At 43.8% G+C, this 25,264-nt stretch overlaps 1 protein-coding gene across 3 annotated transcripts in view; it reads left to right on the forward strand.

Annotated features, from left to right (window-relative positions):
* LOC132382386 (SHC-transforming protein 1-like) overlaps nt 1–25,264 on the forward strand; it is a 210,744-nt gene that overhangs the window by 2,266 nt on the left and 183,214 nt on the right. The window contains exon 2 of one of the 3 annotated variants that reach the window (XM_059952521.1): nt 1,298–1,468. The exons of the other annotated variants lie outside the window; for them this stretch is intronic. Within the exon in view, the coding sequence (XP_059808504.1) occupies nt 1,466–1,468 (3 nt within the window). The 5' untranslated portion in view covers nt 1,298–1,465. The remainder of the gene's footprint in view (nt 1–1,297; nt 1,469–25,264) is intronic. 3 annotated transcript variants of the gene reach the window in all.

Below are 25,264 nucleotides of genomic sequence, written 5' to 3' on the forward strand. Positions count from 1 at the left end.
GGCTGTGTGGTGAACTTCGAATGTTGTGGTCAGGAATTTTGCCTGCATCTTTTCAAGGTCTACATGTTTAGGAATTCTCTTGCATGCCATATGTTCACTTTCAGTGATGCCAAGTTGAATTTGTGCCCCTCTTGATCTTCAGTGGCAGTGCTGAGGTGGTGTTTGCTGGTGCTATAGAAATTACAATAGCACCACCATAGCACCACCAAGAAATTAACTGAAATTTGATATAAAAATTGCAGCTGCTTTCTCTGTATAGTTTTGAATACAGCTTGTTTCTCACAGTTGATCTAGTGAAACAGCACCCCCAATTACCATAGCACCCATGCAGCAATAAAGTTATAAACTCTGTGCAGGTCTAAGGTCAGATCCACTCTACACTTCTGCTTATTTGTTCATGGTCAATGTCTTGCCGTTACTGACCCAACTCAGATCAGTTAAGCTGATCTAAGATCACTTAAGGTGGTGATGTCACTCACGCGACAGATTGATAGCATACATACATTGTGCAGGATCCAGGCGCAGATCCATGGTCTCATGAGACTAATGGATGCCACACACACACATTGTGCTTTTACAAGCTAGCGTGGACTTGGCACATGTATTATTTTAGTCAGCGTGAAAAATGGATCGATTTTTAGTGAGAAAACAAGCTCATCCAGAGGAATCAGTGATGTCTCAGCCTGAGCCTGTCTGAATTGAAAGTGACATGCAGTAAGAAGTAAGTGGGGATGAGGACGACAGCAGCTCATCGAAGGAGTGTGAGGGTGAAGTAGAGGAACAAGAAATGGAGCGGGATTCGGAATAAAACGTGGATGAAGTTGCTCTTAGTGATAGTGGGAATACTGTTAGCAATGTTAGCCAGCAGCCTGAGGAAGGACCCCGTCGGCCAGCATTGTAAAAGTACCCTTCACAACAGTTTGGCAATCAGCAAAGGAGTTTTATTCGTGGCTGGTTTAACCTGTACCCCTGGCTGGAATACTCGATCACGAAAGATACTATGTTCTGCTTCGCATACGGGCATTTCCTGTGTGGAGGACATGGGTTCCATTTTGAGTCTACCTTCACCGTCACCGGTTACTGCAACTGGCGGAAAGCTACAACAGCTTTCAAAGCCCACCATGTAAGTGCAGCTCATAAGTTTGCTATGGAGGCATGGGCCGAATGACACAGTGGAATTTCTAGCTCTAAGGAGACCCTACCATGATGCATTTATAGATTGATACAAACTAATCTGTATAACACTGACTCTGCCTGTGACATCTGCCTCATGCGAACGGAGTTTCTCTTGCCTCAGACGCCTCAAAATCTACCTAAGGAATAGCAGCGGCAATGCTCGGAACAGCACCTTGGCCCTGTTGGCCAGAAACAGCCGGAGGACCAAGGCACTTGACACCCAGAAAATCATTGACGCTTTTGCCACCAATCACAACAACAGACAGATTGTGCTTCTCTGAAAACATCAATGGTGAGTGCAGTTGATTTTTTAAAAATTTGAGCCTAGACTAATACTGATTATAATTATTATTTTGTGGTGGATATCTGATAGTCCTTATGTTTTCTGCAAATCCTAAAATATTACATTTACTGCTATTAAGCCTACTGGTTTTGCTTAGACTTCCAAGCAGTGATTCTGTTGATTTTTGTTTTAAATTCAGTAGCCGAATTAATTGAGGTATTGCATGGTCAGAGTACGATTTGTCTAACTCCTGGTAAAGCCTTGCATCTGTTGTTTGCCTTATTTGACTTTAATAACAGTGTACCTTTTGGCATTGTCTGTCTATGTGATGCGAATAGCAGTGGACATTGTGGGTTAGTGTCGTGTTTTTCAGTTGAAAAGCACACATTTGATGCTGATTGTGGGATTGGTGAGTGATTCATGTTGTGCGCTGTGGGTCAGATGCTCTGTTGGTCTATTTGTTTAAGCTCTGTGTAGCCCGGATTGTCTCTGATGCTGTTCACACTGTCACACTTCACTTCTATATCAGATCTATCAATTGCTGTTGCTTGTGAATCAACAGAGGCATTTATAGTAGGAACATAATGCTTGAAACTAACTTTTGAACACCATGCGTCTGGCCTTGCAAATACATATTACCATACAGCACATCCCTCAGCACCATCACTGAATAATTCAGCCCCACTGTAGCACCAGCAAGAAAAATCCTCTGGTGCCACCAGTGCTCCCCCCGGTCTCTACCTATGAAGCACACACCACAATCGATAATTCACATCCATGTCTTCTTGCATGGCGGCGAAACATTAGCAAGTAAATTGCCAAGTTTGGAAAACAACTCACCCGAACTATCGACCACCTGAACTACACATCTTCCAAATTATTTCCAACATCTTTACCTCCTCCCACCCAACCACTTTCTGCATGGGATCGTTTCTTCTGTGATTCCCTTGTCCATTTATCCCTCCTCTCTAATCTCCTTCCTGGCATTTATCCCTGTGCTACACCCATTCACCTCCTCTCTCACCTCCATTTGAGGCCCCAAACAGTCCTTCCAGGTGAGGCAACACTACACTTGAGAATCTACTGGGGCCTATTGTGTCTGGTGCTCCCGATGCAGTCTCCTCTACATTGGTCAGAACTCGTAAATTGGTCCTCCGCACCATCCACCACAAGCAGAGCCAAACAGTTTAATTATGATTCCCATTCCCATTCCAATGTGTCAGTCTATGGCCTCCATTTGTGCCAAGATGAGGTCACCCTGAGTATGGAAGAGAAACACCTTATATTCTGTCTGGGTAGCCTCCAACCTGATGGCATGAAAATCCAATTTCTCCTTCCAGTAAACAAATTTTACCCCACCTCCCTTTCCTTTATTCCCCACTCTGACCTTGTCTTCTTCCTCTCACCCGCCTGTTACTCCCCTCTGGGTCCCCTCCTCCTTCCTTTTCTCCTATGGTCCACTCTCCTCTCCTATCAGATTCTGTCCTCTCCAGTTCTTGAGCACTTGGCTTCATCTATCACCTTCCAGGTAGCCTCTTTCTCCACCCCCATCTTTTTATTCTGGCATCTTCCCCCTTCCCACACTGTCCTGAAGAAAGGTCTCAGCCTGAAACGTTGACTACTTGTTCATTTCCATAGCTGCTGCCTGACATGCTGAGTTCCTCCAGCATTTCCTGTGTGTTGCTTTGGATTCCAGGTGTCTGCAGCCTTTCTCGTGTTTACTGCGTATTTCTGTTTGCACATTACAGGAAGGATATGGGAGCTTTGGAAAGGGTATAGACAAGAATGCTGCCTGGATTAGAGTGTATGAGTGTAGAGAGGTTGGACAAATTTGGGTCAATTCCTTTGGAGTAGCTAAGGTTGACGGGAGAGCTGGTAGACATTTATAAGTTTATGAGAGGCATAGATAATGTAGACAGTTTTCATACTGCATAATTTGATGTCTATAATTCTGTATAGTTCACTAGTTTATCGCTGTTGCGTTTCTTTAATAACGGAACATCAGGTAAACTTCAGACTTCTGGTGAAACAGGCAACATGGCAGTATGTTGAGATCCAGCTCCCTGTAATGGTGCTATCTTTAAATTCTTAGAAAGTGTTTCAAAGTTTCTAGTCAGGGATTTCAGTTAGCCAAAGCTCTGTGAAAACAGTGCTGCTGAATTCTTAGATAAAATTACTTTTAATCCAGTGGCAGCCGAGTTAATAGTGGTGCTCAGTGGACAAGGTGTTCTATGGACAGCAGCCTGGACTAGGCAGCTATACTAAGGCAGCAGCAGAGGCAAGCAGTGCAAGAGGAAGCTAACCAACCAGCTGACTAGGCTGATAGTACCATCATTTTTCCAGGCCATTTTATTTTTTAGAAAATAAAATGTACTCATTGAGATTGAGAATGAATGCACAAAAAGAGATGAGAAACTGCTGCAGTCTGGGTTTCACCAAAACGTGGTTAAACAATAACATGCCTGGCTCAGCATTTCAACTCAACGGGATAACTCTGTTCCACACAGACAGAATTCTGTCTGTCAACAGAATCAAAAGGAGGTGAAACCTGTGTGTGCATTAGCAAAGGTTGGTGCACAAACTCATCTGTGGTTAGCTAGTTACTGTTCAGGGCAATTAAACATCTTACTTGCTCAGGGAGTTTATGCTCATACATTTCCCTGAGTATGAACTTTAAAGCTCCCTATAAATCATCAGTTCCCTACAAAACAAGCATCTGGATGGCCTCTTCATAATTGCAGGAGACTTCAGGAAATAGCAGACGTACATAATGAAAACTTTACTTCAGTATTCACTATGGAAAAGGATCTTGGTGATTGTAGGGATGACTTGCAGTGGGCTGAAAAGCTTGAGAATGTAGATATTAAGAAAGAGGATGTGCTGAAGCTTTAAGAAAGCATCAAGTTAGGTAAGTCACCGGGACCGGATGGGATGTACCCCAGACTACTGTGGGAAGCGAGGCAGCTGAGCCTCTGGCAATGATCTTTGCATCATCAATGAGGATGGGAAAGATTCCGGGGGATTGGAGGGTTGCAGATGTTGTTCCCTTATTCAAGAAAGGGAGTAGGGATAGCCCAGGAAATTATAGGCCAGTGAGCATTACTTCATCTGTTGGTAAGTTGATGGAGAAGATCCTGAGAGGCAGGATTTATGAACATTTGGAGAAGGTATAATATGATTAGGAATAGTCAGCATGGCTTTGTAAGGGGCAAGTCACGACTAATAAGCCTGATCGAATTTCTTGAGGATGTGACTAAACACATTGATGAAAGTAGAGCAGTAGATGTAATGTATATGGATTTCAGCAAGGCATTTGATAAGGTTCCCCATGAAAGGCTTGTTGAGAAAGTAAGGAGGCATGAAATCCAAGGGGACATTGCTTTGTGGATTCAGAACTGACTTGCCCACAGAAGGCAAAGAGTGGTTGTCGACGGGTCATGCTCTGCATAGAGGTCAGCATATAAACAGTAGATGTCTAGATTAGCAAGTTTGCAGATGACTCCAAGATTGGTGAAGTTATGGAGGGTATAAAGGGCAATCAAGGCAGGATATAGATCAGTTTCACATATGGACTGAGAAGTGGCAGAGTGCGGCAAGCATAAGCTAAGAAAAAAGATGAGGTCCTGAAATGAGCAAGGTAGGAAGTGAGAAAAACAGGACCACAAGGGTAGTAACCTCTGAATTGCTGCCTGTGACGCGCACCAGTAAGATGATTTGGCAGATGCACGTATAGTTGAGGGATTGGTGTAGAGGACCTGGCTCAGGGTTTCAGATCTCTGGATCATTGGCACCTAGTTTGGTAGGGAATGGGCACCAGACTGATAACTCAGAGAATGGTGCAGTTGGTGTCCAGGTAGATGCAGCTTGTAAACAGATTGTGAGGAAGTTTATAGGGCAAAATTGCAGTCAGTCAGATGAGATGAATTATGTCTATTTTAATGCAAGTAGTATCATGAACAAGACTAGTGAACTTAGAGCATGGCTCAGTACACGGTACTACGAAGTTGTGGCTATGACTGAGCAATGATTGCCACAAAGACCAGAATAGTTGCTGGAAATTTCAGGGTTTAAATGTTTCAAAAGAGTAAAAGAGGTGGGGGAGTAGTATTACTAATTAGTCTAAGCATCATAGCGGATGCTGTGAACGGATTGTCTTCTGAGTCACTGTGGAAGGAAGACAGAAACAGGAAGAGAGTAATCCTTTCATTGGGAGTATTCTGTAGACACCCCATTAGCAACAGAGACACCGAGGACAGATTGGAAGGCAGAATGTAGAAAGATGCAAAAATACAGGGCTGTTGTCATGGGTGACTTCAATTTCCCTAATAAATGATTAGTACCTCCTTAGTGCAAAAGGTTTAAATGAGGCAGAATTTATTTGGTGTGTACAGGAAGAACTCCCAACACAATATGAAGACAGGTTGACTAGAGGAGAGGCCATACTGGTCAGGTGACAGATCACAAAGTGGGAAAGTATTCTGCAGAAAATCACAACTCCCTGACCACTACCATAGCCTCGGAGAGGAATATGAGCAAACTGTATAGGAAAATATTTAACATGGATTGGGGAATTATGATGCCTTATCAGGAACTTGTGAAACATCAGTTAAGAGGAAAATAGAAACTTACATAAGATTTAGGAAGCACAGATCAGACAGATTCTAGAGTTACCAGTGAGGAGCTTAAGAATGGACTCAGGGAGCAAGGCAACATGAAAAGGCCTTGATGACCTAGGAAAATCCCAAAGTGTTCCACACATACGGCAAGAGTGAGGATGGCCGATCAGTATAGCAGAGGAAATGTGCCTGGAGTCAGAAAATGTAGGGGAGATCTGTAATGAATACTTGGCTTCAGCATTCATTGGTGAGAGGGACCTTGATGTTTCTAAGGACAGCATAAAACAGGTTGATATGTTGATGTTAAGAAAGAGGATGTGCTAGAATTCTTGAAAAATTAGGATAGACAATTTCCTGGGGCAGGGCAGGGGATACCACAAGTTACTATGGGAAGCAAGGGGAAAGATTGCTGCCCCTTTGGCTCTGATCTTTGCATCTTCACTGCCTACAGGAGTAGTACCAGATGACTGGAGGACGAGTCTTCATTTGGTGCAACTTTTGGGTGTATCTTACGGATTTTTGGCTGCTGATCGTGAAAGTCACCATGAAATCCTATCACACAGCTTTTTTTAAAAAATAGCCAATATTTCTTATTTCAATTCATAATTCATCAGAGTAAGTAACGCCAAGATTAAGGAAGTGCAGTTTTACTGGTCCACAATTCAAACAGGTCATCAATGACTGGCAATTCGAAGAACTTCTTGTGGGATCAGAGAAAATGTAAAGGGGGTTTCTTCTTTTTTCTTTGTTACTGTGTATGTAATCAAAAGGGGTTTTTTTGTTTTGTTAACTAGCAGGAATGCTTCTTTGTTGCGAGAGAGTGCTGGAAGCTTGTTGGGAAAGAGTTTCTTTGTTTTGTTAAAAGCAGGAATGTTTCTTTGTTGCGAGAGAGTGCTGGAAGCTTGTTTGGGTTAAAACTTACTGATAACGAGAATTGTATTCCTTTGTAAACCAAATGGGGATTAATGTTCTTTCTTCTGAGTCTGTAAGCTTTTGTTGACGGGCTTTTGGGCAGATCGGCGTGAGGGGGTTGAGAGAGAGGACGCAATGCTGTAAGCTGGGCGAGGAACGGACCCCAAGCGGGGGTCCGAGGCCAGGAGGTACTCCGAGGAGGGGGGATGAAGCTAGATGTGCTTGGTTGACCACTCGGAGGGTCCTGAGCTGCGAGTCGAGGAGTTCGGAGGGGATCGAATGTTGGCCAGAAGACTTCAGTAATTGAGCTCCTACGGTTGTACACGCAGTGGTTTGGACTTTGATAAGTTTGGCGCCTTTTCTTTATTTTTTCTCTTCATATATACTGTATCGTTATTAATCACTTAGTTATAGTAACCTTTATAAATTGTACTCATTTAATCGCTTATGGTGTACTGTCTGTTTTTGGGCGAGGCGGGGACATCACACAGCATCCACACCAGCTGATTACCCAGTTTGGCGGGGCCGAAGGCTGCTCCCCCTAGACGAGAACGAGCTGAGCGAGCCTGAGGTGACCCAGGGGGTTACACAGGTCATCAATGACAGGCAATTCGAAGAACTTCTTGTGGGATCAGAGAAAATTACATGTATGTTGCATGGATGTTTCAGAGAAAATCCAAGAATGTTAATGAAAATTTCCTTGGCAACTACAGAGCACCAAATTACATGCAGCTGGTCGACAACACGTTTCAGGAATACAAAACCATAAAATGCAACATGCCATAAAAGATTTGTTTTCTGCATTTCCACTTAGACTTATTCCCTGCAAATCCTGGCGCTGACAGTGATGAGCATGGTGAAAGCTTTCACCAGGACACTAAGGTCATGGAGAAACCATCAGGGCAACTGGAATTCTCAATGCCGGCTGATTATTGTTGGGACTCAAGCGAGAAGCTTCAGACACAGACTACAAATGAAAATCATCAACAAAATATTTTAGCTTAGTTGAACTATTCGCAAGTGTCAGCACTATATTGCAATTAAACATTTTCAATAGAATTCTTTGTTTCTCCAGATTCTTATGTGATACAAGAACAAGAGTATAAGATGTGAGAGAATAGGACCATTCAACTGCAACAGTAGAAAAGTGTGTATGGAACTGGAGAAGATAGCAGAGGTACTTAATGAATACTTGGCTTCAGTATTCACTACGAGAAAGGATCTTGGCGATTGTAGGGATGACTTATAGCAGATTGAAAAACTGAGTATACAGACATTAAAAAAAGGATGTGCTAGAGCTTTTGGAAAGCATCAAGTTGGTTAAGTCTCCAGGACCAGATGAGATGTACCCAGGGCTACTGTGGGAGGTGAGGGAGGAAATTTTAGAGCCTCTGATGATGATCTTTGCATCATCAATGAGGACGGGAGAGCTTTCAGAAGATTGGAGGGTGCAGATGTTGCTCCCTTATTTAAGAAAGGGAGTAGAATTAGCCCAGGAAATTATAGACCAGTGAGTCTTACTTCAGTGGTTGATAAGTTGATGGAAAAGATCCTGAGAGGCAGGATTTATAAACATTTGGAGAGGTATAATATGATTAGGAATATTATACATGGCTTTGTAAAGGTGCCTTACCTAGCCTGATTGAATTTTTTGAGGATGTGACTAAACACATTGATAAAGGTAGAGCAGTAGATGTAGTGTATATGAATTTCAGCATGGCACTTGATAAGGTACCCCATGCAAGTTTTATTGAGAAACTAAGGAGGCATGGGATCCAAGGGGAACTTGCTTTATGGATCCAGAATTGGCTTGCTCTCAGAAGGTGGTTGTAGACAGGTCATATTCTGTATGGAGGTCAGTGACCAGTGGAGTGTCTCAGGGATCTGTTCTGGGACCCTATTCTTCGTGATTTTTATAAATGACCTGGATGAGGAAGTGGAAGGATGGGTTAGTAAATTTGCTGATGACAAAGGCTGGGTGTGTTGTGGCTAGTTTGGAGGGCTGTCAGAGTTTACAGAGGGACATTGATAGGATGCAAAAGTGGGCTGAGAAGTGGCAGATTTGAGTTCAACCCAGATAAGTGTGAAGTGGTTCATTTTGGTAGGTCAAATTTGATGGCAGAATATAGTATTAATGGTAAGATTCTTGGCCGTGTGGAGGATCAGAGGGATCTTGGGGTCTGAGTCCATAGGACATTCAAAGCTGCTATGCAGGTTGACTCTGTGATTAAGAAGGCATACGATGCACTAGCCTTTATCAATTGTGGAATTGAGTTTAAGAGCCAGGAGGTAATGGTACAGCTATATAGGACCCTGGTCAGACCCCACTTGAAGTACTGTGCTCAGTTCTGGTCGCCTCACTACAGGAAGGATATAGAAACCATAGAAAGGGTGCAGAGGAGATTTACAAGGATGTTGCCTAGATTAGGGAGCATGCCTTGTGAGAATAGGTTGAGTGAACTCAGCCTTTTTTCCTTGGAGTGACGGAGAATGAGAGGTGACCTGATAGAGGTGTACAAGATAATGAGCGGCATTGATTTTGTGAATAGTCAGAGGCTTTTCCCCAGGGCTGAAATGGCTAACACGAGAAGGCACAGTAGATGCTTGAAAGTAGATACAGAGGAGATGTCAGGGGTAAGTTTTGTTACACAGAGAGGGGTGAGTGTGTGGAATGGGCTGCTGGTGGCGGTGATGGAGGCAGAAATGATAGGGTTTTTAAAGAGTCTCCTGGGTGGCTACATGGAGCATGGGTAAAGCCTAGGTAATTTCTAAGGTAAGGACATGTTTGGCATGGCTTTGTGGGCCGAAGAGCCTGTATTGTGCTGTAGGTTTTTCTATGTTTGTTTCTACATCACCATGGCCACTAATGGAACAAATAACCATCTAAAGCTCTTATCTCGGCCTCTCCGACCACATCTCTATAATGTTAATCCCAGCATACTGACTGCTGCTGAAAATGGAGATATATGTATATCACTGTATATGGCCTAATGAGGCAACCTCTATGCTTCGGGACTGTTTTGAACAAACTAACTGGCAGATGTTCAAGGAGGCCACCACCAATGAAGAAAGCACAAACCTCGAAGAATATTCTTTATTCATCACCGGTAACACCAGTAAGAGTGTAGATGATGTTACTTCAAGTATGGTTATTTCACAGCCCAATCAGAAGCTCTGGCAAAACATTGAGGTGTGCTCCCAACTAAAAGTACAGGATGCTGCCTTCAAGTCCAGTGACAAAACAACTCAGAAAACCAGGAGAAACCTCATTTTAGGCATTGATGACAAAGACCAAAGATCTCTTCACACAAAAAAATTATTCTTTTCATCTTATACACCCCTATCAAGTATTCCTCCCTCACTCTAAAGTATTTCCCAGACTTTGAACACCTCTCAATTAGAAAAATAGAGGGCTATGGGTAAAGCCTAGGTAGCTCTAAGTTAAGCTCATGTTCAGCACAGCTTTGTGGGCCATATTTAATGTTTCTATTAAATGCCAACCATTCTATTTACCAAGAGTGCTCTTCTCCATGATCTTGACCGTAGTTTCATACCACCAGCAGCCAACTGTAATCAACTGCTTGAGATGCTGCATGATGCTGTCACAAACAAGAAACAATCCACCCAGATGTATTTCAAGTCAAGTCAAGTCAACTTTTATTGTCATTTCGAGCATAACTGCTGGTACAGTGCATAGTAAAAATGAGACAACGTTTTTCAGGACCATGGTGTTACATGACACAGTATAAAAAACTAGACTGAACTACATAATAAAAAAAAACACAGAGAAAGCTATACTAGACTACAGACCTACACTGGACTGCATAAACTGCACAAAAACAGTGCAGGCATTACAATAAATAATAAACAGGACTGTAGGGCAAGGTATCCAGGCTTCGGGTATTGAGGAGTCTGATAGCTTGGGGGAAGAAACTGTTACATAGTCTGGTCGTGAGAGCCCAAATGCTTCGGAGCCTTTTCCCAGACAGCAGGAGAGAGAAGAGATTGTATGAGGGGTGCAAATGGTCCTTCATAATGCTGTTTCCTTTGCGGATGCAGCGTGTAGTGTAAATGTCCATGATGGTGGGAAGAGAGACCCCGATGATCTTCTCAGCTGACATCACTATCTGCTGCAGGGTCTTGCGATCTGAGATGGTGCAATTTCCGAACCAGGCAGTGATGCAGTTGCTCAGGATGCTCTCAATACAACCCCTGTAGAATGTGATGAGGACGGTGGGTGGGAGATGGACTTTCCTCAGCCTTCACAAAAAGTAGAGACGCTGCTGGGCTTTCTTTGCTATGGAGCTGGTGTTGAGGGACCAGGTGAGATTCGCCATCAGGTGAACACCAAGAAATTTGGTGCTCTTCACAATCTCTTCCGAGGAGCCGTTGATGTTCAGCGGGGAGTGCCCTCCTGAAGTCTACAACTATCTCTTTTGTTTTGTTCAAATTAAGAGACAGGTTGTTGGCTCTGCACCAGTCCGTTAGCTGCTGCACCTCCTCTCTGTAAGCTGACTCGTCGTTCTTGCTGATGAGATCCACCACGGTCGTATCATCGGCAAACTTGATGATATGGTTCAAGCTGTATCTTGCAGCACAGTCATGGGTCAACAGAGTGAACAGCAGTGGACTGAGCACGCAACCCTAGGGGGCCCCGTGCTCAGAGTGATGGTGTTGGAGATGCTGCTCCCGATCTGGACTGACTGAGGTCTCCCAGTCAGGAAGTCTAGGATCCAGCTGCAGAGGGAGGTGTTCAGGCCCAGTAGGCTCAGCTTTCCAATCAGTTTCTGAGGGATGATTGTGTTGAATGCTGAACTAAAGTCTATGAACAGCATCTGAACGTATGTGTCTTTTTTTGTCCGGGTGGTTTAGGGCCAGGTGGAGGGTGGTGGCAATCTGTGGTGGTGGTCATCTGTTGAACAGTTGGGACGGTACGCAAACTGCAGGGGGTCCAGTAAGGGGGGCAGCAGGGTCTTGATATGCCTCATGACAAGCCTCTCGAAACACTTCACGATGATGGATGTGAGTGCAACGGGACGGTAGTCATTTAGGCAGGACACTGAAGACTTCTTCAGCACGGGGATGATGGTGGCGGCCTTGAAGCACATTGGAATGGTGGCGCTGCTCAGGGAGATGTTAAAGATGTCAGTGAGAACATCTGCTAGCTGGTCTGCACATCCTCTGAGCACTCTACCAGGGATGTTATCTGGTCCAGCAGCCTTCCGTGGGTTGACCCTGCACAGGGTTCTTCTCACGTTGGCCACGGAGAGATACAGCACCCAGTCATTTGTAGGGGGGGGGGTGGACTTCCTCGCTGCCACATCATTTTCTGCCTCAAAACGGGCGTAGAAGTTATTCAGTGCGTTTGGGAGGGAGGCATCACCTGCACAGTCAGGTGATGTTGTCCCGTAATTGGTGATGTTCTGGATGCCCTTCCACATGCGCCGTGTGTCACAGCTGTCCTGGAAGTAACTGTGGATTAGCTGGGCACGTGCACACTTTGCCCCTCTGATGGCTCGGGACAGTTTGGCCCTTGCTGTTGTTAAAGCTGCCTTGCCGCCTGCTCTGAAGGCAGAATCGTGGGACCTCAGCAGCGCACGCACCTCTGCGGTCATCCATGGCTTCTGGTTGGCACGTATAGTGATGGTCTTGGACAGAGTAACATCATCGATGCACTTGCTGATGTACTGGTCACTGATGCTGTGTACTCCTCTAAGTTGGTAGAGTTGTCATCGGTTGCAGCCTCCCTGAACATGTGCCAGTCAGTGTGCTCAAAGCAGTCTTGAAAAGCAGAGATGGCTCCTGTTGGCCAGGTTTTCACCTGCTGCTGAACTGGTCTGGAGCGCCTGACGAGCGGTCTGTATGCTGGGATTAGCATAACAGAAATGTGGTCTGAGTATCTGAGGTGGGGGCGGGGATCTGCCTGGTACGCATTGGGGATGTTTGTGTAAACCAGGTCCAATGCGTTCTCTCCCCCATTGCAAAGTCCACATACTGATGGAATTTGGGGAGCACCGACTTAAGGTTTGTGTGGTTAAAATCACCGGTGACAATAAACAGACCATCAGGATGTGCATTATGCAGTTCGCTAATTTCAAATCAGAGTCGTGGATTTCAATCAGGCTTGTTTGGAGAAATTCCTGCCCAATTACTATTAGCGTATAACCTGAGGCACCAGAGGTCCCAACACACTAGACCACTGCTACACTAAGATACCGTTCCATGCCCAGAGGGCCTTTCGGGAAATTGGACCACTTGACAGTCCTTCTCCTACTTGCACACAGGGAGAGGCTGAAAAGCAAGGCTTCAGAGATTACGACAATGGGAGACAGAGGAGCAGCTGTGGGATTACCGTACTTCACATTGGTTCAATGGTTCACTTGTGGATCTGAATGAATACACCATGGTTGTAACAGACTTCATAAAAACAGTCATAGACAAGTGTGACCCCACAAAAACATTCAGTCTTCCCCAACCAGAAGCCCTGAATGAACTATGAGATGCACAATCTAGTGAGGACCAGACCAGAGGCATTTGAGTCTGGTGACTAAGAAAGTTACAAGAGGTCCACATACAATCTCTGGAAAGCCATCTCACAGGTGAAGTGGCAATTCCAGACTATACTTGAATCAATAAGGGATGCTTGACAACTGTGGCAGGGCATGAATACTATCACCTCTTAAAAATGAAATCAATTAGCATAAGCGACAATGGAGTTTCGCTTCCAGATGAGCTCAATACCTTCTCTCCTTGCTTTGAATGTTAGAACATGGAGGAAGCATCACAGACTCTCACAGCCCCTGATGATCCTCTGATTTCAGTCTCCGAGGCCGACATGAGAGCCTCCTTTAGGAGGGTGAACTCACAAAAAGCAGCCAGCCCAGATGAAGTAGCTAGCTAAGAACTAAAGACCTGCACTGATCAACTGGCTGGAGCATTCACTGAGATCTTTAACATCTCACTTTAGCAGTCTGAGATACCCACATGCTTCAAGCAACCTTCAGTCATACCAGTGCTTAAGAACCTGGTAACCTGCTTCAATGACTATCGTCCAGTAACACTTAGATATATCCATGATGATGAAGTGTTTTGAGAGGTTGGTGATGAAACTTATATACTCCTGTCTAAAAAGTGATTCACTCCAATTTGCCTACCAGCACAACAGGTCCACAGCAGATGCAATTTCATTGACTCTTCACTCAACTCTGAACACCAGGACAGCAAAGATGCAAACCTCAGGATGCTCCTTATCAACTACAACTACAATACTCTCACCCAGCCCACCCACCCCCGCACCAAAACTAATCAGTAACCTTCAAGATCTTGGCCTCAATATCTCCTTGTGCAAAAGGATCCTTGGTTTCCTCACTTGCAGACCCCAGTCAGTTTGGCAACAACATCTCCTCCACAATCTCCATTAGCACAGGTCTACCATATGTATATCAGTGGTGGGCAAATTATTTGGAGAAGATTTTAGAGACAGCTTTTATGAGCATTTGGAAAATCATAGTCTGATTAGGGATGGTCGTCATGGATGATTGCATTTTTTGAGAAAGTGACAAAGCAAATTGATGAAGTCAGAGTAGTGGCTGTGATGTTTTAGTAAGGTGTTTGATAAGAATCCCCATAATAGGCTCATTCAGAAAGTCTGGAGGCATGTGATCAGGGGAAACTTGGCTCTGTGCATTCAGAATTGGCTTCCCACAGAACACAAAGTGTGGCCATAGTTGTGTGGTAGAGCATACTCTGTCTGGAGCGATCAGAGTACTCTTTCTTTTGACCCTGCTCTTTGCAATAATTATAAATTACTTGGATAAGGACATGGAAGCAGGGACTAGTAAGTTTGCAGATAACATGGAGGTTAGTGATATTGTGGGTACTGCAAGTTGCTGAGTAGGACTGAGAATTGGCAAATGGAGTTCAACTGGAAATGTGTGAAGGTCAAACGTGAAGGCACAGGGGTAATGGCAGGACAGAGTGATCTTGTGGTCCACATTCATAAAGTTGGTGTGTAAGTTGATAGGGTGGATAAAAAGGCGTATGATGAGTTGGCCTTCATTATTGGGGGACAGAGCCACAAGGTAATGTTGCAGATCTATAAAACTCTGGTTTTATAAACCACACTTGGAATATTATGCTCATTCCTGATTGCCTCATAATAGGAAAATGGGAAGCTTTAGAGAGGGTACAGAGGAGATTTACCAGGATACACCTCCCCTGGTGCAGTGACCTTGGAATTTAAAGGAAAGGATGTACATCTAAAATCAACTAAAAGGGGAGGGGGAATCTTCCATTTTTAAAGTGCCCTTCTTGGCAGCAAGCATCCCAGAATGTATGAAGGAATCTCCAGCTGAGGGGCAGTGTTGGGAGGTAGGTCCTTCTTGATGAAGTCAGATGGAGATCTACAGATTGTGTTAGGGTGTGCACTAGAAAGGCATGGTCACTGAAAAACACAACAGTATCAGTCCTCTTCACTTTGCAGGCCGACTGAGAAATCTAGGAGGAGTGTGTGAGTTGTGATTGTGGTGGTTGTCTACCGTGTCCAACGGTGACAGGAAACCTGTGTGGGAGAGTTTTAAAAGTGGAAAAGCTGTTACACTGAGACATTTCCACTCTCTCAACCTCAGAAGTCCAGGTTCAGTAGTATGTGCAAGCCTCATAAACAGGGGCCTCTCTTGCACTGGATGACCATGATGTCTTCTGTGCCTTGTCATGCCCTTTGCTCACCATGGAGTGTTGCAGTACTGCCTCCCTGGCCATTGATCTCATCTGCCCAGTCTGCTGGAACTGACTTTGCATGCTAGGACAGGCTTGACCCTATCTCACTGGAGTATGAAGCCACCAACTACTCTCATCTGGTTTAACCTGCCTATCATGCAAACAACTACCTGGAGACACAGGTGAGAACTGAGTGTCCACAGGGAACCAAAGGTGAGTGATCTGCCCTAGAGTGGACAAATCAAGTTCGTTTCTCAGACATTTTAGCCCTCCCTGGACACCCCATACACAGGAAGTGTTATTAACTCCTCCAAAACTGAAGAACATGGATAATTTACATGGGTGGTTGACACCCAGTGCCTGCTTCTGTGCTGTAGATTTCTAGGACTTTGACAACATAGACAATGGTGAGTCATATCAGAGACTGTCTTTTACACAGAAATTACAGGGGTTATAATACCTGAATATTAAAATTAAATCGTGCAATTTAACCCTTCCTGCACAAGCTCCACACCATGTGCTACAGATATATTTTGATCGACCTGCATCCCATCTTTGGTTTAAATGTACTCTACCCAAACATGAGGTTTTAATTTCATGAGCAATTATTGCTTTGTTCTCCTGTGTAGGAAAGGAGACAACATTTTTTAAAAATGAGATTACTAGCCTAACTCCACTGTTCCTTTGGATGGAACAGTGCTTCTGACTCCCACTCTTCCTGAAGCTGCTGACCGATCCGGGTTATAATGGTGGGGCACTGAGTAGAGTTGTAAAACTGAGAGTTAGAGTTACAGAACACTACAATACATAAACAAGCCTTTGATCCACCTAGTTTATGCTGAACTATTATTCTGCCCGGTCCCATTGACCCATACCTGGATCATTCCTCTCCCATGTACTCATCCAAACTTATAAATATTGCTATTGAACCTATGGCCACAACTTCTGTCAACATCTCCTTCCATAGTTGCAACACCTCTAGTAAAGAAGTTTACTCAAGTGCCCATTAAACATTTCAATTTTCGCCCTTAGCCTCACTCAACTTCAGTTGTTTGCATTTCTATACCCCTCAATTTTGTATACCTCTGTCAAATCTCCCATCATTCTCCTACATTACAGGGAAAAGAAGTCCTAATCTATTTAATCTTTCCCTGTAACTCTCTTTCAATAAGTACTATTTCAATATCATTGATATCTGTCTTGTAGGTAGGTAACCAGAGAAGTACACAATAGTGCAAAGAATCAAGTACATGGTACACTGTAAATGGCTATACAGGTAGACAGGGTAGTGAAGAAGGTATTTGGCATGCTGGCCTGGCAGCAGCTATGGAGGGAAATAGACAGTGAATATTTTCAGTTAAGCTTCTTCATCTGCGCTGATGAAAGAAATGTGTTCACTCTGGGGTTTGACTCATGCATGGATATATTCAGTTCACATTTCACAGTCAGCAGCTCACCATGACCATGACCAAGAACACTGTGTCAGTGACGTACAGGAAACTCAGCAACTAATTTTCCACTGAAAATCCAGGAAGTTACTAGTTGATAAAAATGCAAAGGGCATTTTAAAGGGCAAAGATTCCAATCATGCTTCATTCAGGGAGTTATTTCCCACACCGAATGTCACAAGGAGAATTGATCTGGACATGGGGCATTTCAGCCACCTTCTTTGGTATTATCAGGTTGAGTGCAGATCTTTATTTTAACTTTTGCCTTTCTGACCCTGTTGCAAGCTATTACTGTTCCTGCTTTACTTTTCTCTTTCCTACATTGTTGAAATGCCAAAAGAGGTTTTGGGTAGAACACAGAACAGTTCATAGAACATAGTACTGTACAGGGCTTTTGGCTCATGATGTTATGATGATTTTTTTAACCTACTCCAAGATCAATCTAACCCTTCCCACACACATAGACTCCATTTTTCTTTCATTCGTGTGCCTATCTTAGAGTCTCAATGATGTCCCTAACGTATCTGCCTTTATCACCACCCCTGGCAGTGCATTCCATACATCCACCATTTTGTGTAAATACTTATCTCTGTCATCCCCTTGATACTGTATTTTAATTATCTTCAAAGGATTTTGTCTTGTATACCCTGGGAAAAAGGCACTAGCTGTCTTATCTTATACACCTCTACCAAGTTGTTTTTCCTCCTGCTTCACTGAAAAGAGAAAATCGCTAGCCTGCTTAATCTTTCGTCATGACAAGAATTTTAATTGAGACATCGCTGCACTCTTTCTACAGCTTCCACATCCTTCCTATAATAACAAGGTGAATGCGATACTCCAAGATGGGTAGCCACCGCACAGTCCTTGACAGATCAAGGTCAGGGTCCAGTGGCATTGAATGGAAGATGACTAGAGGCTCTTTACTGCTGTAGACCTCCTCTGTCTTCACCGTTGTGGTCTTAGTGTAAATCACACTTTGTCTGGAACTTCCCCTTGACCTTACCATCAAGGGATCACTCTACCAGGAGCTAAGCACCAAATAGCTAAATTCCATTTGGCATCATTCTTGGGATCTCTGCAACTCATAAGCCTCTCCACCATGACAAGGCAATGACCCTTGGAGAAAAATTTGATTCTTAACCAGGTACACTAAGGGTGTCTGATGCTTTGTGAAGGTTCACCTCCTGAAGGAGTCTTGGTCAGCCTTTGAGACTGAGATCACAGATGCTGTGACATGGTATGATATTGTTCTTCCTCTCAAAACATAAACAGCATTCAGTTCATCATTGAGTGATGCATCATTGCCATTCTACTCTTCATTCTCACCTGTAGGAGGTGACAATGTTTAAGCCCTGACACAGCAATGAACATCTATCGATGACTGCAGCTTTGCCTAGGATTGTCTTGTGCCTCTGGAGTTCTCACTTCTGATAGGTCAGGATTGCCAGTACTAAACAGAGATAGGAGTTGGGAACCATGCCTCACCTCCAGTGGATCTTTGGTGCTTTTGATGATTGAACCTCATGTTCTCAGGGCCGCGTGGAGTGCATTCCCATAACTTGGTGGAGATTCTGCACATTCTCAAGAAAGCTTTGAAAACATCCTTGTATCTTTGACTCTGTCCAAATGGTGAACTCCAGTGGTGATACTGCTGGGAATAATCTGCTCTGTTTCAGGAGCAAGATGCTCTTTCAGAACAATCTGACTGACTGGACTTAGGGTCTCAGTACCTGGAGTCTGGTATAAGGCAGCAGAATGAGACTGATTTGTTTATACTCCCAGAGGAGAATGCTGAAGAAATATTTCCAGAACTGTAGATGGTCTATATTTTGATACCAGAGAAGAGGGATCACTATTGTCATGAAGGTGTCTATCATGCCTGAGATCTTTATTTTCAAGTTTCTTTTTCTCCGTTGGTCAAATACAATGAAGAACAAGAGACTGCATAGTTGGAATCTGGCTCCACCAGCATCTTGTTGCTAAAATTCAAAGCCAAAGTCAAGTTCATTGTCATATGCACAATTATGTGCCTGCATTTGGTGCAATAAAAAACACAAGAAAAAAAAGTAAGAACAAAATAAAGTCCGCTAAAGTGCAAAGTGTTGGCGAGTGGCCTAGTGGGCAAGGCATCAGACTAGTAACCTGAAGGTCACTGGTTTGAGCATCAGCTGAGGCAGTGTGTTTTTGTCCTTGAGCAAGGCACTTAACAACACATCGCTCTGCGACGTCACCAGTGCCAAGCTGCATGGGTCCTAGTGCCCTTCCCTTGGACAACATTGGTGACATGGAGAGGGGAAGGCCTGCAGCTTGGGCAACTGCTGGTCTCCCATCCAATCCTGCCCAGGCCTGCGCCCTGGAAACTCCAGGCGCAGATCCATGGTCTCTCGAGACCGACGGATGCCACAAAACAAATAGTGCAAGGTGATTGCTAAACTATTGTGATTAGGGTTTTGCTGGTTGGCTCAAGAACTGAATCGTTGAAGGGAAGTAGTTGTTATTGAACCAGCTTCTTACTTCATCCCCACCTCCTCCACCAATCCATCTTTCCCCTCACCTGGTTTTACTTATCAGCTGCCAGCTTGTACTCCTTCCCTATCCCCTCCCACCTCCTTATTCTGGCCCTCTTCCTTTCCAGTCCTAATGAAGGATCTTGGCCTGAAACATCAACAGTTCATTCCCTTCCACAGATGCTGTCTGACTTCCTGGGTTCATCTAGTACATGTCAAGGTTTCCAGAATCCATAGAATCCCCTGTGTTTTGAATGAGGTAGTGTTCATAGTTCATAGATTGCTCAGAAATCAGATGGCAGAGGGGAAGAAGCAATTCCTGAATTGTTGAGTGTGGGCTTCCTGAAAAGAGGGCAATTCCTTGACAGAAGGATCATCACAGATCACTTTCTTGAGACACTGTCTCTTGAAGATGTCCTCAATAGTGGGGAGGGTTGTGCCCATGATGGAAATAGCTGAATCTACAACTCTCTGCAGCCTTTTGTGATTCTATGCATTGGAGCCTCTGTACCAGGTTGTGATGCAATCAGTCAGAAAACTCTCTACATCTTTAGAAATTTGCAAGCATCTTTTGTGACATGCCAAAACTGATGAAGTGACACACACAAAATGCTGATGGAACACAGCAGGCCAGGCAGCATCTATAGGAAGAAGTACTGTCGAAGTTTCAGGCCGAGACCCTTCGTCAGGACTAACTGAAAGAAAAGATAGTAAGAGATTTGAAAGTGGGAGTGGGAGGGGGAGATCTGAAATGATAGGAGAAGACAGGAGGGGGTGGGGTGAAGCTAAGAGCTGGAAAGGTGATTGGCAAAAGGGATACAGAGCTGGAGAAGGGAGAGGATCATGGGGCAGGGGGCCTTGGGAGAAAGAAAGGGGGGAGGGGAGCACTAGAGGGAGATGCAGAACAGGCAAGGAGTGATTCTGAGAGGGACAGAGAGAGAAAACTGAGAGAGATTAAAAAAGGAAATAGATAGATAGAAGTAAGTAAGTAAATAAATAAATAAATAAATAAATAAATAGATAGATAGATAGATAGATAGATAGATAGATAGATAAGAAGGGGAGGGAGCATTAATGGAAGTTAGAGAAATCAATGTTCATGCCATCAGGTTAGAGACTACCTAGACAGAATATAAGGTGTTGTTCCTCCAACCTGAGTGTGGCTTCCTCTTGACAGTAGAGGAGGTTAGACATCTCAGAATGGGAATGGGACATAGAATTAAAATGTGTGGCCACAGGGAGATCCTGCTTTCTCTGGCATACAGAGAATTTGGAGGCCGTTCATTTGCAGACCGTTCAGCGAAACGGCCTCCTCTCCTGTCAAGATGAAGCCACACTCAGGTTGAAGGAATAATACCTTATATTCCATTTGGGTAGCCTCCAACCTGATGGCATGAAAATTGTTTTCTCTAACTTCTGTTAATTCCCCCCTCCCTTTCTTACCCCATCTCTTATTTATTTATTTATCTACCTACCTACCTACCTACCTATCTATTGATCTATCTATCTATCTATCTATCTATCTATCTATCTATCTATCTATCTATCTATCTATCTATCTATTTATTTATTTATTTATTTATTTATTTATTTATTTATTTATTATTTTTCCTCTTTTTTCTTTTTCTCTCTCTGTCCCTCTCACAATCACTCTCTGCCTGCTCTCCATTTCCCTCTGGTAATCCCCTCCCCCTTTCTTTCCCCCTGGGCCTGTAGTAGAGGCCAGTTCAGTTGTGTCATTTAAGGTAAAATTGGATAGGTATATGGACAGGAAAGGAGTGGAGGGTTATGGGCTGAGTGCGGGTAGGTGGGACTAGGTGAGATTAAGAGTTCGGCACGGACTAGGAGGGCCGAGATGGCCTGTTTCCGTGCTGTGATTGTTATATGGTTATATGGTTATGTGGTTATGAGTTTATCTACATGTGACACCATTTTCAAGGAATTACAGATCTGTATTCTCAGATCCATTTTTTCCACTACACTCCTCAGCTCCATTGTGTGTCTCCTATCCTGAATTATCCTCCCACAATGCACCACCTCACACTTGTCTTCATTAAATTCCATAAGCCATTTTCAGTCCATTTTTCCAACTGGTCTAGATCATGCTGTAAGCTTTGATAGCCTTTTTCACTGTCCACTACAGAATGGGTGGCACCAAAGTGATTGCACAGACTTACAAGACACAATGTTAGCACACTCTGCTTCAGTGGACAATGTTACACGTGGGACTTTGTCCTGGCTAAAGTGGTTAGACCTCTGCTCGGTGCAGAGTTCCTGTGTGCCCAAGGACCATTAGTTGATCTTAAGGTCTTCGGGTTGTTACCCTGGTCTCCCAGTAAATTCTCCACAATGACTCTGTCAAGTGCATGCAGCACCACGTCAGCTATGTCTGCTGGGCAAATTCCCAGATCTCACCAAGCCCACATTCTCCACTACAGTCACAAAACATGGGGTTGAGCGTCACATTTCTACGACTGGCCAACCAGTCCGTGCCCACGCACTTAGACTGGACCCAGAAAAGCTGGTGACTATGAAGGCTGAGTTTGCCAACATGGAAAGACTTGGCATTGTACACTGGTCAAATAGCCCCTGGCTTCACCTCTCCACATGGTCCCCAAGTCCAATGACGGTTACCGCCCATGTGATAATTACTGATGCCTTAATGAGACCACCACCCCTGACTGTTACCTGGTCCCACAGATCCAGGACTTTTCTGTATGTTTCAAAGTTCAAAGTAAAATTTATTATCAGAGTACAGACCAGGCAGCAAGCTCTTATTATGTGGGCATACATCAGGAATTGTTGATTGTAAACGAAATGTGCAAATAAATATAAATAAGTAACAAGCATGGAATAACAATATAACAGAGTCCTCATGTGAGTGAAGTTATCCCCTTTTATTCAAGGGCCTGAAGGGTAGTAACTGTTCCTGAACCTGGTGGTGCGAGTCCTGAGGCTCCTGTACCTTCTACCAGATAGCAGCAATGAGAAAAGTACACAGGCTGGGTGGTGAGGATCTTTGATGATGCATGTTGCTTTTCTGCGGCAACATTTCATGTGGATGTGCTCAATGGTTGGGAGGGTTTTACCTATGGGCCAAATCCACTACCTTTAGTAGAATTTTCATCTCAAAGACATTGGTGCTCCTATACCAGGTCATTATGGAGCCAGTCAGTACACTTCCCACCACACGTCTATAGAGGTTTGCCAAGGTCTTCGATGACATGCCAAACTCCTGCAGACCCCTGAAGTGGAGACACTGCTGTTGCTTTCTTCACAATACCATTTAAGTAATGAGTCCCGAACAGGTCCTCTGAGATAGTGATACCCAGGAATTTAAAGTTACTGACCCTCTCCACTTCTAATCCTCCAATGATCACCAGCTCATGGACCTTTGGTTTCCCTCTCCTGAAATTCACAATCAATTTCTTGTTATATTGGTACATTATTACTGTGTATATTACAATACTGTATCTTATTATCAGTCAAGTCTGCGCACAGCTAAGTGTTTTTTTTAAAATGTCGCTGCCGTAACAAAAGAATTTCCCACTCGGGATCAATAAAATACTTATAATTATTATCGACATTGAGTGAGAGGTTATTGTTAACTCAGCTATGTTTTCAATCGCCCTCCTGTAAGCTGATTCATCCCCACCTTTGATACAGCCCACAATGGTTTTATCAACGAACTTGTATATGGTGTTGCTTCTGTACTTAGTCACACAATTATTGGTGTAAAGCGAGTAGAACGGGGGGGGGTGGTGGGGGCAAAGTAAACACCCCTGCAGTGCTCCTTTGCTGATGGAGATTGTGGAGGAGTTGGTTTTACCAATCTGAACTGAATGGGATCTACAAGTGAGGAAATCCAGAATCAAATTGAACAAGGGGGTATGGAGGCCCAGGTCTTGAGAGTTTACTGATTAGTTTTGAGGGAGTGATGGTGTTAAATGCTGAGCTGTAATCAATAAAGAGCAAACTGATGTATGCACCTTTGTTATTCAGGATGTTCCAGGGTTGTGTGAAGAGCCAATGAGATGGCATCTGCTGTAAACCTGTTGCTTCAGTTGGTGAAAGGGTGCAAATCCAAGTCACCATTCAGACAGGAGCTGATGTGCTTCAAAACTAGTCCTAAAAACTCTTCATCACTGTGGATGTAAGTGCCACTGAGACAAGTTACCAGGCAAGAAGGTTAGGTTGAAGATATCCAAGAAGGTTAGGTTGAAGATCCAACTTGATCATGAATAAAGATAGACCTGGTCCTCGGGTTGAGGTTCTAAACCGGAAAAAGGCCAAATTTGAAGAAGTGAGAAAGGATCTAAAAAGTGTGGATTGGGAAAGGTTGTTCTCTGGCAAGAATGTGATTGGTAAGTGGAAGGCCTTCGAAGGAGAAATTTTGAGAGTGCAGAGTTTGTATGTTCCTGTCAGGATTAGAGACAAAATGAATAAGAATAAGGAACCTCCGTTCTCTAGGGATATTGGAACTCTGATAAAGAAAGAAGAGAGAGATGTATGACATGCATATGAAACAGGGAGCAAATAAGGTACTTGAGGAATATAAAAAGTACAAAAAATACTTAAGAAAGAAATCAGGAGGGCTAAAAGAAGACATGAGGTAGCTTTGGCAGGCAAGGTGAAGGATAATCCAAAGAGCTTCTGCAGGTATATTAAGAGCAAAAGGTTAGTAAGGGATAAAATTGGTCCTCTTGAAGATCAGAGTGATCGGCTATGTATGGAACCAAAAGAAATGGGGGGGGGGGGATCTTAAATGTTTTTTTTTGCGTCTGTATTTACTAAGGAAACTGGCATGGAGTCAATGAAAATAAGGAAAACAAGTAGTGAGGTCATGGAACCTATACAGATTGAAGAGGAGGTGCTTGCTATCTTGAGGCAAATCAGAGTAGATAAATCCCCAGGACCTGACAGGGTATTCCCTCGGACCTTGAAGGAGACTGGTGTTGAAATTTCAGGGGACCTGGCAGATATATTTAAAATGTCGGTATCTATGGGTGAGGTGCCGGAGGATTGGAGGATAGCTCATATTGTTCCGTTGTTTAAAAAAGGCTCTAAAAGTAATCTGGGAAATTATAGGCCGCTAAGTTTGATGTCGGTAGTAGGTAAATTTTTGGAAGGAGTACTAACAGACAGGATCTACAAGTATTTGGATGGACAGGGACTTATTAGGGAGAGTCAGCACAGCTTTGTGCGTGGTAGGTCATGTTTAAGAAATCTGTTAGAGTTTTTCGAGAAGGTTACAAGGAAAGTGGATGAAGGGAAGGCAGTGCATGTTGTCTACATGGACTTCAGTAAGGCCTTTCACAAGGTCCCAGGAAGGAGGTTAGTTAGGAAGATTCAGTCGCTAGGTATGGTGAGGTGGTGAATTGGATTAAACATTGGCTCAATGGAAGAAGCCAGAGAGTGGTAGTGGAGGATTGCTTCTCTGAGAGGAGGCCTTTGACTAGTGGTGTGTCACAGAGATCAGTGCTGGGTCTGTTGTTATTTGTCATCCATGTCAATGATCTGGATGATAATGTGGTAAACTGGATCAGCAAATTTGCTGATGATACAAAAATTGGAGGTGTAGTGGACAGTGAGGAAGGTTTTCAA

The sequence above is a fragment of the Hypanus sabinus genome, chromosome 28 (assembly GCF_030144855.1).
Source record: "Hypanus sabinus isolate sHypSab1 chromosome 28, sHypSab1.hap1, whole genome shotgun sequence".
NCBI classification, from domain to species: domain Eukaryota; kingdom Metazoa; phylum Chordata; class Chondrichthyes; order Myliobatiformes; family Dasyatidae; genus Hypanus; species Hypanus sabinus.